The sequence below is a fragment of the Danio rerio genome, chromosome 14 (assembly GCF_052040795.2).
Source record: "Danio rerio strain M-AB ecotype USA chromosome 14, GRCz13ab, whole genome shotgun sequence".
Classification (NCBI taxonomy): Eukaryota; Metazoa; Chordata; class Actinopteri; order Cypriniformes; family Danionidae; genus Danio; species Danio rerio.
In genome coordinates, this window is record NC_141034.1 from 55895001 (window position 1) to 55911748 (window position 16748).

Sequence of the window (16748 nt, forward strand, 5' to 3'; positions counted from 1 at the left end):
CATTTTATTCATTCAATTGGATACCAGTTTTTTATTTTTATTTTGTATAAAGTACTTTTTAAATTTCATGTTTATTCAAAGATTTTTTATACATTTATTTTTACCAATTTTTTAATGTTAATTTTTGTATTTGTGAGAGTGAAATTCCCAAGAAATTTACATTTTAAAGCATTTATGTATGTTTTCTGTGGTATAAGCTGCACTTCTGGTTTCCATATTTTTATCATCACACAGAATATGTACTGTAGTGTCTCTCAGCCTTTATTTTTCAAGTCTTAACCCATTTCTCTCCTAAATCGGGTGTTTTGCGTGGCGGCAGAGTTTAATCTGAGTGTAGGAGGGCATAAAATCCTGTCCTCGAGGATCTCAGATCAGACTGAAGTGGGTAATGTCCTCTATCTGCTTAAAGGGTGACTGCAGAGATTTTCTCCTTTATGGCTGGGATTTGCACTCGTGTGAAAAGCAGAAAAGAGCAGCGTAGTGAAGCCTGTTGCAAAAATATATCGACTTATCAAGCAAAACATGGATATGAGCTCAGTCATTTTTGGTGGAACAATACACGGTGCTCAGCATAAATGTGTTTTGCCCTCACAGGTCTCTTTTTTTAATTAATATGTTGTGTAGGATGCTTTACTATCACTTGTTAAGTTGTGACGTATGGAATACTGTTTCCAGGTCCAAGCCGCTACTCGGTTGAATTGAGAATGTTTGCTTATGGCCACTTTTCAGTCATATCACACTTTAAAATTGAATTTTATTTAAAATCATGGTGTACACAACAGTCTCTGGACTTGATGCATCACAAATACCAACATTTTACCAATTTATAAACAATTTATCACTTTCTGGCCAACGGATAATAGGCATGGATACATATATATATACATACATATATATATATAAATATATATTGTGATCATGATTTTCGAAAGTATTACAGCGCTTCGTAAACGTGTATTATTACCATTTAGTCCCCCCATTCAGTTTGATGGATCGCTTGGACCTGGAAGCCGCTTCGCTTGACGTCACACTTAACAAGCGGATAATATATTTGTTCTTTTATACAGTTGAAGTCAGAATTATTAGCCTTCATGTTTATTTTTCCCCAATTTCTGTTTAACGGAGAGATGTTTTAAACACATTTCTAATCATAATAGTTTTAATAACTCATCTCTAATAACTGATGTATTTTCTCTTTGCAATGATGACAGTAAATAATATTAGACTAGATATTCTTCAAGACACTTCTATACAGCTTAAAGTGACATTTAAAAGCTTAACTAGGTTAATTAGGTTAACTAGGCAGGTTAGGGTAATTGGGCAAGTTATTGTATAACAATGATTTGTTCTGTAGACTATCGGAAAAAAAAAAGCTTAAAGGGACTAATAATATTGACCTTTAAAATAGTGCTAAAAAAATTAAAAACTGCTTTTATTCTTGCCGAAATAAAACAAATAAGCCTTTCTCCAGAAGACAAAATATTATCAGACATACTGTAAAAAATTCCTTGCTCTGTTAAACATTATTTGGGAAATATTTAAAAAGGAAAAAAATCAGGGGGGCGAAAAATTCTCTCTCAGACTTCAACTATATATATATATATATATATATATATATATATATATATATATATATAAAATATTAGATTAGTCCCTACCAAAGCCAAAACTGAAGCTAATCTAACAAAACGTAATATCATGGTTGTATTCAAACATTCGTACTCCCAAATTAATATTTTAAAATTTTAGTAAGCAGAGAGAAACATAAAAATATATCAAATTTTGTTTAAACTTTATGTATTTGTTTTTGCAAAAAGCTTATTTAAATTTAATTGTATAATCTTTCTATTTCTAAAGATGTTTGGTGACCAAACTTATTTTAAAGAATATAACCGTTTAATTAAGCTGCTTTGTTTGTCTATATTCACTGAGAAATTGATCAAAATATTCATCGTCCAAAGGGGCTGTACTTATTTATACTGCATGAGCACTATATCTTACATTTATTTTTGAAAATAATTTTAAAGTTTTAGGGCAATGCACTGCTTTTGACGTTTGCATCCTACATCACGGTCAGAGTTTATATTAGGACATTTACTTTTATAACCTCAAATTACAGAATCTAAATAAGCTGTTCCACTTTGTATTCGTGGCCTTAATTACTAAACGCTTCTATTTCTATTAATAATTTGGTACAATGTACTTGTGTACATGCATTTACATGTACTTTTAAAAATAATCTGCATGCAATTACGTCTCTAGTTTATTGTTGTAAATACACTTCTAATGTACTGTTCACCCATTTCTTTCACTTTAACCCATATTTAAGGGGCAGATCACACCAGTCATAATATCTATAAAGATAACGATCAAGACATTGTTGTAAATATGGTTCAGAGTTCAGACCACAGCCATAACCATAAAGTAGAAACCATTTCATTGAGGTCCCTGTCAGAACTTTTATAGTATTTGTTTATTTTTTTACAGGTTATAAATGAAAAAAAAAAACACTGGCATGTGTCATAAATCCATTCAAATATAAAGCAGCTGCACAATTTAAAACCTCAGACAACATTGTGGAGAAGCTCTGCTTGATGTTAAGCTCTCTTTTCAAAGATAATTTAAAGATGATGAAAAACTAGAAAATAATTACGTATGCCATGATATGGAAATGCTAAATATTTTTATAGAAGTTATGCAAACCAGACTAGTTAACTATAGTATGAAAATAATAGTCCCCTCAACATTCAGTATAGTTTTGTCATCTTTGTGTTTTCTGCAGGGAAGTAAATTTGTGTTGTTTTTATTCCTCTACACTGACTGTGACTTGTTAATTCACTGTTTGATTAGATTACACGAGCTGGATTCACTGGTCAGAAGTGTTAGAAATGCAGCATACTGATGACACCTGCTGGTTACAAGGGGGAATGCATAAAGAAAAGCATAAACTAAAAATAAACTGTGGCACTAATGTAGTTATATTAATAGTTCTAGTTATGATTCTTAGTATGAATTGCCTTTAAATCTACCCCTCAATTCCCGTATTCCACCTCAAGTCCACTTTTAAGTATTGAGTAATTAAAACCTGTTCAAATAAAGTGGGACCGTCTCTTTAGATTCTGTTATTTGAATGTTTAAAAAAAGCAAATGTCCTAATATCAACATTGACAATGGTGATGTACAATCTACATTTCTTAAATGTGTGTTTGTCTATTAAAGAGGTTATGTCTATTTGCATATTGCATTATGCTGATTATTATATAATATAATGATCATTTTATATGATCATTAATTGCAATAATTTCTGTAACAATATATTGCACAATAATAGTTATTTATTGTGACAGACTGTGTCCAGCAGATGGCGCCACAAGCCAAGCTCTTGTAGCACTGATGGAATACTGTATATGCTGTGTGTGTGTGTGAAAACGTAACATTCTGTAGTGCATTTAGTGACTGTTCAAGGCAATTTGGGGATTTCAGTCATCATGCAGTCGACATTTTCATCTTCATCATCTAAACAGTCTAACAGTAATAACTTTAATACATCACACTGTACATCATTTCTGCATTTATAAAGCGTCCGTGTCTTGCTTTCATTTGTTTGTATACGCAATTTTGATTGGACTGAAATCACAGAACTGACTATTCTACTCCAATCTCTGTAAACTGCAGGTTGAAGCAATATAGCACAGTAAAAGTATTCATACCACACTAACAATATAGTCAAGTACACATGACTTAAACTGCTTTATAGTGTAAGGTTAATTGAGAAAACATATTTAATTACTGTAGTTGGTTAGTTTCTGCCACTGCTGGTCTGATGTGTGTTTCTCCTGCTTCTCTCAGTGCAGGACCCAGATGATGAGAACATGAAACGGTCCAGGTAAAGAAGTGTGTATGTGTATGTGTGTGCGTGTGGTTTGACCTTTAGCTGCTCATTAAGAGATCACGGTGTTCAGATCTCTGCGGTGGAGCACTGAAGTCTGCTTTGATCTGCATTATGAGCTGTTGTCTGATCTGAGTGTCTGCAGTAAAACCTCACACATCCACTGCATTTAATCAGACCCACACACACACACACACACACACCTGCAGAATACTTATGGCCAGTACAGTCTCACAGAGAGATCCTGATGTACAGACTAAGCGACTAACCTTTCGGGGAAATGTTTGTTTCTTTTTTTTTTTTAATTTCTGAAGTGATGTTTAACTGGGCAACGACATTTTTCATAGCATTTCTAATATATTTTTAAACTTCTAAAAAGTTTTAATTTTTTAAATTTGGCTTGAATTAAAAAAATCAAAAGTAAAAACTGCTCAGGTCAGTATTAATATTAACTGTTATTAAGGACTTGCCTGATTAACCTAGTTAAGCCTTTAAATTGTGCTAAGCTGAATAATAGTGTCTTGAAAAATAGCTAGTAAAATATCATGCCCCGTCATCATGGATAAATAAATTTTAAAGATGTTTATGTTCAATGTTGAATATAATCGTCTCTGCTAAACATCACTTATTTCAAAAATAAGTAATTTAATAAAGGAGAGCAAATAATTTAGTCGATAAATCCGGCCAGAACATTCTGACTACTTTAAAATCAATTATTTCTGACTGCTTTATAGTGTATTTGTGTAAATAATAATAACACTATAATGCATTTTAATAAGTATTTAAATTTGATAGCAATAATTCTTGAAAAACCAGTCCAGTTTTTTTTATATACACTTAAAACGTGCTGTAGAAACAACTGTATATGCAGATGAATAGTACAATTTTTATAAACATTTTAAAAGACATAGCAGTTAATGCATTAAAACCTAACACGAAGTTTGTGGTGCAAAATTTCCATTTTCTTACATTTAAAACTTCCACATTATTATTATTGTTATTATTATTATTCATCTGGGGTCGCCAGAGTGGATTGAACCTACAACTATTCCAGCATATGTTTTATAACCAGTACTGGGAAACACACACACACACCCAGAGGAAACCCTCACAAACACGGGGAGAACATGCAAACCTTCTTGCTGTGAGACCACAGTGCTAACCACTGAGACTTCATGCCGCCAATAATAATAATAATAATAATAATAATTTAATAAATATTTACATTTAATAGCATTAATACTTAAACATGCATCTGTGAAAGTACAGATCCAGATTTTTATTTAAATACTGAATAGTATTGTAGAAATGACTGTATATGTAGATGAATAGTAATTTTTTTATTAACTATTTCAAATACATAGCAGTTAATGCAGTAATATGAAGCTTATAGTTGAAAAATGTCAATTTTCTTCATTTAAAACTTTTTTTTATTTTTATTATATATGTATTATTATATTTATTTATTGGTGATTCATTCTGCCCTGGTGACCCCTGATAAATCAGGGACCAAGTCAAAAGAAAAGTGAGTATTTATTTTTGTTTATTAAATTTTTTGTTTTATTTTTAAAACTTTATTCCAAATTTCTCCACCCACATTTTTTGTATTTTTCTTTTTATGAAATACCTCCTTCTGTCACACTTTAAAGATCTTTGGCACATCTGTTTGTTTTAAAAAGTAAACCAATTTTACACTCAGCTTCAGATCTATTCAGCAGGTTTCTCATTACACTCAAGAGGAAAACTGACTGAGAAATTCTGCAGATTCAGTGTGGTCCTGAATTGATCTTTGCTTGCTGTTTGAGTATCTGCAAACTTACGAAGAACAAATCCACTCCACCAATAGTTATTCTGTATATCAGGAACACTGTTTGTGAATTAACACAATTGCCTGCACTGTAGTCTTGCGTTTTCTTTTGGGATCAAACATGCTACAGTATCCTCAGTTTAACATGGTTGTGTTGGTAGTGTGTTGTCATCAGAGTTGTTTTACAGATCTAATGCACTGATGCACATGTGACTTCTTATAATCCGAAGTCAATGCCAGCTTGTGTGTGTTTGTGTGCTTTTGACATAACCTTGTGTGATGCGTGAAAAGAAAGTCCCGCCCCCTACTCGATATTTAGTTTGAGTTTGAAGTACATCAACATCCTGAAATAAGTCTCAGCACCTTCCTTTCAGATGTTTTGTTTTGTTGTTTCTAGAGTCAGGCTGCTTTCACACCTCGATTCAGTTGTTCCAAAACGGTGATTAAAATTGTCAAATTGTTGCTCTTTGTTCTTGGTGCGGTTCGCTTTCACACGGCAGAGTTCCTAAACGGACCAAAAGAGCTAAAACAAGTCACTTGCCAGTAAACTCTCCAGTTTCACGGTTTGTTTTACAGACTCCTGCTCAGCTGTCACAGACGTCCTAAATTGGGAAAAGTCATTTCCGGGGGAAGGGGTGGGGAGATGGGGAGTTGGTTTGAGTGAGCGATGTATCCGAGTACAGACGTACCTGAAGAGCTGTGGGGGTGAGTTGCCCGCAAAACATAGGAGGGATGCGGTGGAGAGGGATATGCAACGTATTTAAGGACCAGGTGGGAGTCGCGTGATTTCCGGGAGGTTATAATTCATATGCGGGCATCCGGGAGTCTCTATGCATTTGTGGGATACTCCTGCAACTTCCGGGAGACTTGGGATGTCTGCTGTCAGGGGGGTGGTAGTGCTTTGGTGATGTTTGACAAATGCGCGCTATGTGTCTGAAGAGCGAGGGGTGAGAAGAGTGTGCAACGTTTTTGAGGACCGGGAGGGAGAAGCACGGTTTCCAGGGGAGATTATAACTAGTTTGCGGGCATCCTGGAGTCTCTGCATTTGCGGGAGACTACTGAAACTTCCAGGAGACTTGGGATGTCTGGAATGACCTCTCGCCCTGCTCATAATTCTCTCTTCATATAGCCGTATGCCTATTACATATCCATAAAACACTGTGATATAACCAGGCTCAGATCGTATCACTTTCTCGATACAATCGATCTGCTCCAGAGTTTGTTTAAATGGACCCGAGACCACCTCATTCAAGTGGTCTCGGAGCGATTGTTTTGGCGCGGATCCGAACACGATTGGTGGATTCACATATGCCAAATAAACAGCGCCAATTGGGCAAACGAGACAGGTTCCCAAACAAAAGTCTTGGTGTGAAAGAACCCTAACCGAGGCACTGGCTGTAAAGGCTTCCATGGTAAGTGGGCGGGGAGCAGCAGCTCATTTGCATTTAAAGAGGCCTGCATAAAAATAGCATGATTCTGCTCTTGTTCAGACTGTGCCGTTTACAGCATGCAATAATAAACGATTATTGTTGTGCAACATAGACTTCTGTAGCATAATGCGATCTTTCTTCTTTCCCTTCTGTTGTGTGTCTCTTTGTATGTGTGTTTTTCTCTCCTAATGTCTGTCACGCACCCAACAACAGGGAAAAGTTCCTCACTGAGATTCAGAGTCCCCGCTATGCCAGGCTGAGAGACTGGCATCACGAGAGATCTGCCCGTGCCCTCAACATCAAGTCCTGAACGGCAAACTGACTGCCATTTCAGTCGATCTACACACAAAACGAAATCTCCGAAACACTGCGTGCCAGCTGAGGGTGAACAGCGAGCCCGGCTAAACAGGACAAACTAATGGGGACTGGGGGGGTTATGAAGCTAACCGAAAAAAAAAAGTAAAAAATACAAGTTAAAAAGAGAAAAAAAAACTAACATGATGAGAAATGCAGGAAAACTTGGGAAAAACCATGCAAAAGCGAGCCCTACTATCTATCTGTGTGACATAGTGCTGTGATGTGGTTTCTACAAGCTGAAAGTTGTGTTGTTGTTGTTGTTGTTCTTTTTGTGGCTGTTCAGAGGTCGATCGCAGGAAGGTTTTCTTTTTGCTTCTATCTGATTGTTGTCCCTCTTGTGTCTTTCTCTCTTTATATTTCATGCTATTTTCCCCCTTCTGACTGTACTTTAGCTTAGTTCAGTGTTCTAATGTGATCTGATCGCTCTTCCTCTGGTTCTGTCTCCAATAAGATGAAGGAATCCGTTGACTCGTGTCTCTGAGTACATAAAACACTGTGAAACTCTCCTGCTGTCCTCCTTCATTTCCTTCAAACTCTGCATGCTCTAAACCAAAATATTAAAAAGTTTAAAGAATATTTACATTCTTTTGCCCCCAGAAAAATATTAGCATATTGCATTAAAAGTGAGGTATGTAAGTTTTAGACTTTTCTAAAGCAGAAAAACACCATAATATGTTTGCAGATATTCAGAAACATGCTCAGTAAACATTCTTGTTTATCTGAAAAACAATGCTGACGATATTCTGCTTTGAAAATGTGTTACATGCTGGAACGTCTGTCTTTGTTTTGGTTCATTTAACTGGCAGTGCCACTTTAGTCAATTATATTTCAACACCCCGGGTTGCCTTGGTGGAAAAACAGCATACAGGGCTCAACAATAAGGACTGCCCGGTGGCCCGGGGCCAGCGTGAAAGACGCTTGGGACAGTAGACAGGATAGTTACTGGCCCCTATCGGCCAGTAACGGTGAGCATGCAATTTTTTCGTAACATGGTAACAACAATTACAGCGAAAAGATGGCAACATCTAACTATGAGGCTAAAAGAAAACGTCAGTTTCTAAAGTCTTGGAAGCAGACAATTACATGGGTACAAAATTAAGAAACTGGAGAAAAAAAATAAAATAAAAGTTTTGTCGGTTTGGCAAGCCATTTTTATAAAAATAATTTAGAATTGCACTAAAATACCAGCACATTTTTCATACTGCTCTTTCGTTTGCATAAAATCCAATTAATTCTGTTCATTATACATTTATTAACATTTTTAAAATGTTTAAATTCTAGATTCATAGACATTATTTTGCCACTTTATTTAAAATATGTGGCTAAGAAATAGCTATATACTTTTTTTTTTTTTTTTTTTTTTTTTTGTGGGGCCAGTGAAAATTTTGTCAGGGCAAGTAAAAACCTCAACCACTGGCATACTTGGCCCAGTAGAAAAAATCCTTAGCGTTGAAACCTGGCATATTTCATTTATTCAGTCAGGAAGTCTCTCAAAGTACACGTCCGTGACTGAAATGTGACCTCCGGTGGACAGTAGCAGACAGATGCAGATTCAGTTCCACATGAGGTGGTTATTAATTAGCAAATAATATAAATATTACTAGCGTAAACATTAGGTGAGCAGATTATATTGTAACCCTGTGTCCTAACAACATGCCACATGGTGGGATTTACAGTGATAAGCAATTTGGCTGTTTTGCACCAAACAAAACACTGAACATGACATAAATTTAAATACAGCCATTCAGAAGCACAGAATATGCACGGGCGGCATGAACTATATGTTGCTGAATGAAAGTGAAACTGCCGAGCTGCAGTTAAAGTTGAAAAATTAAAAATGAAACACCCGAAATTACATGAAACTAGAGGAAATGTGGAAAGCGCGGTGATGGGATGACGTTAATCAGTCTTTAACATGTAAAACGGGATCATAAACAGAACATTCAAAGTAACTCATGTAAACATTTTAATCATATTATTGTCTTATTCAGATTAAGGGCAATAAATAAACTCCTGATGTCCATGTAAACTTATATTTAGATTTTATCCATTTGATTAGGTGTCACTTTAAAAATGCACACATTATAATGAAGGCATTCGACTGCTTTCCTAACTTTTTATGCTCATTTAAGACAAAATTAGTTGTGTTTGAAATAAAAACCCACCAAGATCGACATCTTTAAATGTTATTATTATTATTTATGTCTATATGTCTGTTTCAACACACACCCAAAAGCCAGACTTTAGCTTTCATTTACATCACACAGGATTAAATCACACTGAACTGAGCTAAACTGAACCGTACTGAACTTGAACACTAAAAACTGAACTACACCAGTTACTACGACCATTTATGTGAGCGGCTTTGACACAATCTAGATTGTAAAAGCGCTATACAAATAAAGCTGAATTGAATTGAATTAAATTTCAAATGGCGTGTACAGAATCTGTTTGGGAAACGGCTTCTATTTTTTTTTTACGGCGCGTCAGCTGACAGTCATACACCATTATATGACTGTTTTGAGGATTGCATAGGAGGGGTGACGGCACCTGTAATGAAAAGGAAGGGAATCGCGCCATTTTTAAACTTATTTCAAAGTGTTTTTGTGCCTAAACAAAGCGAAAGCACAGAACAGACTCCCATTTAAGAGCAAGGGGCGACCCCTGGTGGTTCGGTGGTATGGTTACGTATAGAGAGGCTCGACTCTTCAGAGAAAGACTGAAAAAGCGGGAGAAATACGGGAAAACACCTTTACTGGATGATAGTGGGATAGAACTGTAAAATACAGGAGAGTCCCGGGAAAAAACGGGAGGGTTGACAGGTATGGTTTGGACTGTGGGGAAACCGGAGCACCTGAAAGTAACCCACGCCAACACGGGGAGAACATGCACACTCCACACTTTGTCGCTGCAAATCTTCACATAGAATGATTTCTGAAGAATCACACCCCAGTTTTTGGCATATGTTTGCATAGGCAACAATAGGTAAAATTACACATAACTAAATTTATTACGGTTAAAAACTGTACATGTTGTTTGATAAAAATGAATAGGAACTTAATATATAAATGCCTGACATTCTTGAAAATCCATTATTTCTGAGTTACCAGTATTAAACCATGGGAATTAATGAAATTTAATAAACTGCCTATGCAATTATAACCCTTTTATTGCACAAAACAGTCAAATATGTTTGTGTCTTGAATCTTAATGTTCAAAAAGCTTAGTTTCCTTCCTAAAACCTATGCATTTATTAGTAACTGTTCTGTAAACATCATGAAAGGGCAGGTGTGTCAACATTTGTTTCATGGGCAGGGCCAGACACAATCTGTGGACGTTTTTTTGCTATTTCTGCAGAGAATTTTGGCAAAAAATCTGTGGATTTCTGCGGAATTATTTTGAGAGTTTCAAAACTAAAACCTTAATATATAAAATAAAAAAGAATAGCTTTTTAACTTTTATTTAAAGCTTAAAATGCAACTCCAATTAGATCCACTTTATTTGGTAAATAAAGCAAGTTTGTCATATATCTACTAAAAGACAGAAAATAATACTGTACACACTGCATTGTACATAAATCATTGTACATTCGGCAGCTAGCTCTCTGCAACTCTCACATGGTCGCCCACTGAAGCTATGCAGGGCTGCACCCGGTCAGTACCTGGATGGAAGACCACATGGGAAAGCTAGGTTGCTGCCGGAAGTGGTGTTAGTGAGGCCAGCAGGGGGCGCCCAACCTGCGGTCTGTGTGGGTCCTAATGCCCCAGTATAGTGACGGGGACGCTATACTGCTCAGTGAGTGCTGTCTATCAGATGAGACGTTAAACCGAGGTCCTGACTCTCTGTGGTCGTTAAAAATCCCAGGATGTCCTTCGAAAAGAGTAGGGGTTTAACCCCGGCATCCTGGCCAAATCTGCCCACTGACCTCTGTCCATCATGGCCTCCTAAACATCCCCATATTCAATTGGCTTCATCACTGTCTCCTCTCCACCAATTAGCTGGTGTGTGGTGTGCGGTCTGGCGCAAAATGGCTGCCATCGCGTCATCCAGGTGGATGCTGCACACTGGTGGTGGATGAGGAGATCCCACCCCCCATTGTGTAAAGCACTTTGAGTGCCCAGAAAAGCGCTATATAAATGTTAGGAATTATTATTATTATTATTATTATTATTATTATTATTATTATTATTATTATTATTATAAATCAGATGAACATTTTCACATTATTCAATAATATTACTGAAATAAACTGAATAAATATAGATTTACACACATTTACTCAAGTAAATAAACAGAATTAATGATTAAAAAATCCGATTCCGGGAAGGCCTAGTCATGGGGTTTGTGTGTTGATGCTCGAGGCATTGCTTCACAAAAGCAAATAGTATTTAAAAAGTAAATGGAAAAATGATGCTTACAATTCTGTAGCCGTCTGGATGAAATTCAGTGCAGTGCATTCTGGGATTGACAGTTTTATCCTTTGATTTTGGACAAAACAAGGTGAGAAATGTGTAGTTTTGTTGCTCTCTGCGTTGAAGATGACTCCTGTTGTGATCATGCCTAGGAATACAGCCTAGGTGGGCAGCTCACTAGGGTTTGGAACTGAGATATACTGAGATTTGTGCAAACAACAGATGAATTAGCCGTTGTTTGGAATCAGTTTGTGTTGATTCTTATTCCCTCTGAATCTTCAGCTCGAGATTTAATCATTCGTTATCTCGCTTTTCTCCAACTGTTTTCATTTTTATAAGTGAATTTGGCAAAGGAGACACAGCAGACTTGTTTGGCTGAGTGTGTGTGTGTGGATGAATCATCTGTTTATGCTTGGGGAAATTCACTATATGAGTTCATTTGAGAACCATCAAACATGATGAATGACACACACACACACACACACACACACACTCAGATAGGCACAATCACACACACACAAACCTGCATCTCGAAAGCACATGCGTGTGTTATTCCTGCGTGATCATGTATTTATGATGAAGTGCAGGATCTGGATATGTTTATTCATTTCATTCAGATGATGTATGAAGTAATGCTCATAAATGCCACAACGGGGGAACATGTAATCTAAAACCACGCAGGCTTCATCAGTATAGCTTCCAGGAGGGCCCCGAGATGATTTAAGATGAGAGAAAACAAGCATTAAAATAAGCCAAAACAATGTGCAAGTAATACTGACATTAGTCAATGTCATACAGCTATGGAAGGTTTTAAGACCACTTAGATTCTCTGTGTTCTCAGAATGATTTACTCACACATGCGCATATACAAATAATACATAAACGCATATCTGCACATCTAATAAATCCACAGTGCTCTTTTGATTCTGTCTTGTCCCACTGAATTTAATTCCTTCTCTCGGTCTCTCTCAATTCAATTCAATAATTGCATTATTTGCATGACAAATGTTACTGTATTGTCAACATTTATAAAGTTAACACAGTAAAAAGTAGTAGCAAATGAATGGATGAGTAAATAAATAAATAAATAAAACTATTCAAATTAAAAATAAGAATAAACCAGAATAAAATGTACATTTAACTATCAAAGTTTTAGGATAAAGCAGTAATAATAAATAATAATAATAATCAGTATTCAGTTCATCTTTATTTCTCAAGCACTTTAAAAATTTACATTTAGTCATTTAGCTGATGCTTTTATCCAAAGCGACTTACAAATGAGGACAAGGAAGCAATTTACACAAATATAAGTGCAACAATGAATAAGTGCTGTAGGCAAGTTTCAGGTGTGTAAAGTGTAAGAGGCAAAACATTAGTGATTTATTTTTATTTTTTAGTACAGTTAGCGGTGGAGCCTGAGAGGCAATTGCAGATTAGGAAGGAGAGTGGAGACTGTAGATTGTGTCAAAGCAGCTCAACCAGGCCCGGCCCTAACCAATTTGGCGCCCTAGGCAAGATTTCAGGTGGCGCCCCGTCACATCGCAGTAAATTCCACTGCTAGTGTAGTCATAAGAAACTAAATCGCTTTTTGATCGTCTACTACAAGCTGGGAAAACGTCAGATAAATATGCTAATGCAATTAACGTTATCGCTGAATAGATCTAATATTTACACATTTGCTTGAGGAAGGAATGATGGGGTAGTTACATTACTATTACTATTTTCCATAACATCTATGCCCTTCCATAACATTAGCTGACGTTAAAACTAACAGATAGCACTATAGATATTTATTGATTAGCAATCTGTCAATGTTGGTATGTAAAAAATATGGGACAACAAATAGCTTCAAATGATAGAATACATAGCAAACATTAGAAAATATTGACAATAAAATAAAAGGTTTAGCCTATTAAAATCAATGGCCTATCCAGAAATTAAATAAAGCTATAAAATCTATTTCACTTTTAATTGTATTTGCATATTGATTAAAGTTACTAGTTATTTAGTGAAGAGCAGCAGATGATCTCCCATTGTGTTTTGTTTGATAACAGAGGTGTTCATGTAAGAATGCACAGATCTATATGAATGAATGAAGCATTCGAGTACTTTAGTAACTGTTTGTGCTCATTTAAGAGAAAATGAGTTGTGTTTAAAATAAAAAAAAAAAAAAAAATAATAATAATAAAAAAAAGCACTTTTCTGACGGTCCCTTACTGAGAGCTCCACTCCGCGCGAGCTCTCCCGGCTAAATGCATAACCCCGGCTAAACGGAGCAGTAGTCGTAATATCGAGCAAAGAAAAAAGAAAAAGACAGCTGTGAAACATAACCAGCTTTGTCTTTTTGTAGGAAACACACTTTAGATCTTTTTAGGGTAAGAGGTTTTTGAGTTATTGCCATCTATCACTGAATGTGTCAGAAATATCAAAAACAACACCAACTTAATCACGCTCAATTCTGGCGCCCCCTGGATCTACAGCGCCCTTAGCATTTGCCTATACTGCCTATGCCACGGGCCGGCCCTGTGCTCAACACAGAAGTTCTAGTAGATTGAAACTGTGTCAGTCCCGTTTTCAGTGTTGAAGTTCAGTTCAGTGTGGTTTAATATTCACTGCTGAAAGTCCAAACACTGAAGAATAAATCCATTTATGCGCAGCTCCACAAGTCCCAAACCAAGCAAGCCAGTGGTGACTGTGGAGGAAATAGTCTTGAGAGAAAGCAGGCTCAAGTGGACATGACCATTTCTCCCCTGGCCAAACGTCCTGTGTAGAGCTGCAGTTTAGGCGCTGGAGGCTGGAGAACGCTGGACGTCCATCATGGAGAAAATAGTGGTTATATCAACAAACATGGAAAGCATATCTGCAGTATTTATCTCTCTCTGTGTACGTATATATACGTTCATGCATAAAATAAAATCATCAATATATATGTATATATATATATATATATATATATATATATATATATATATATATATATATATATATATATATATATATATATATATATATATATATATATATATATATATATAATGTGTATAAATTAATACAACATTAAATATGCATTTTGACAAAGTCTAAAATATATTTTGTTTAATTGAAATTGGAACATTTAAAAAAATATATTATTTGGTAAATCTAGTCTAACTAAAGTCATGCAAATTATTATTATTTTTCATTTTTATTATTTATTTATCTAATAAAGTTTAAAACAAGACTGAGTACAACTGTCTAAATATGGGGTTTATTATTGAAATTTAAAAGCTCAAAAAAAAAGGTTAAAGTAAAATGTTTTAGCAGCTTTTTTTATTGTATATAATTGCAAGCATGGCAACACAGTGGCACAGTAGGTAGTGCTGTCGCCTCACAGCAAGAAGGTCGCTGGTTCGAGCCTCGGCTGGGTCAGCTGGCGTTTCTGTATGGAGTTTGCATGTTCTCCTTGCGTTCGCTTGGGTTTCCTCCGGGTGCTCCGGTTTCCCCCACAGTCCAAACACATGTGGTACAGGTGAATTGGGTAGGCTAAACTGTCTCTAGTGTTTGATTTTGAATGGATGTTTCCCAGAGGTAAACACATGCTGAATAAGTTGGCGGTTCATTCCGCTGTGGCGAGCTCAGATTAATAAAGGGACTAAGATGAAAAGAAAATGAATGAATGAATGCATTGTAAGCATTGGAGAAATGAAGATTTCATCTCTGCACATTATTCAGGGGTATAGTTTAAGTCCGGGGTGAGAATGGCAGGAGATGTGTAATAGTCGTGTAACCGGGTCACAAATATCACGGTGCAGATCACATTTTGGTTTTTAAGTCACGGATCAGACCATTTTTCAGATCATTCAAAAAGGGGAGGAGACAAATGTCATTTGCTTTCCATTTTATTACAGAAACAGCACTGCAAGACACTTTTGGCTTTAGCAAACAGAACTTATGAGCTGTAATTTTATTAAAAATAAAATGAAGAAATAATCAGCTGAATGAAAATAAACTGTAAAATATTCAGTACTGTGAAAAACTGCTACTAACACTACTGTTGCTGATAACGCTAAATGCAGAAATCTAACATTATCATTTGAACAACCCATATTTATTTTTAGTTTTATTTTCAATAAATGATTCAGTTACTCACTCATAAAACTTCATGTTTCATTGCTAGATGATAATTTTTCAAGAATAAAGCCTCGGTCACATTCACTTTTCACCCCATAGACTTCCATTCATACGCACGTGAATGCGTCAGAACGGAAAGCAAGCTCGCGTGACAAGTTTCACAGTTTGTTGCGTTAGAAAGTTTAAGCTTGGTGATCTCTGACCTGCGAAATCGCATCACATGATTGTGTGAGACCAATCGAAGATCAAAACATGACCTCTCTGGACAGGAGTTTAAATCATGAACCGATCACTCACTTTTTTTATTGTCTAATCATCTTGTTTATTCCCGCCCCTTTTCGGAGCACTGTACAACAGAATTTCGCACGCACAAACTCGAGTGACCGCGGCATTATTCAGTGGTATGGTTTTGATGGCTGGTTGTCGCCACCTATTGGTTAAATAATGTAATTGCTGCCCACAACTTTCATTTCGTTAAATGCGTATGATAGTGATTTCAATCATCATTGGTTTTATCTAAACTATAAACTGTTCTCCCAGTACTTCTGTGTTATTTTACTGTTCATAACTTTCTCCAAAGACTAAAGACTGAATCTCTTTCTTGTTTTTTGCGTTTTCAGATTTGAGTGCGGCGATTGGAAAGATTAATAAACATGCAAATCACAAATCATTTATAATGTATGTTGCGTGGGTGTTGAGATCCTGATCTTTCAATGATTAATCGTGCAGCTTACACTGAATGC

The 16748-nt window shown here is 36.0% G+C and overlaps 3 protein-coding genes across 6 annotated transcripts in view; 2 read left to right on the forward strand and 1 right to left on the reverse strand.

Moving 5' to 3' along the window:
- Nucleotides 1–16748, forward strand: part of rnf44 (ring finger protein 44) — a 325815-nt gene that overhangs the window by 207686 nt on the left and 101381 nt on the right. The window lies entirely within an intron of this gene.
- unc5a (unc-5 netrin receptor A) overlaps nucleotides 1–16748 on the reverse strand; it is a 716311-nt gene that overhangs the window by 108353 nt on the left and 591210 nt on the right. The gene's annotated exons all lie outside the window — the stretch shown is intronic.
- The window catches only part of pdlim7 (PDZ and LIM domain 7), a 114408-nt gene that overhangs the window by 81038 nt on the left and 16622 nt on the right, over nucleotides 1–16748 (forward strand). The window contains 2 exon segments of one of the 2 annotated variants that reach the window (NM_001328701.2): nucleotides 3850–3886; nucleotides 7340–7585. Of the exon segments in view, the coding sequence (NP_001315630.2) occupies nucleotides 3850–3886; nucleotides 7340–7436 (134 nt within the window). The 3' untranslated portion in view covers nucleotides 7437–7585. 2 annotated transcript variants of the gene reach the window in all.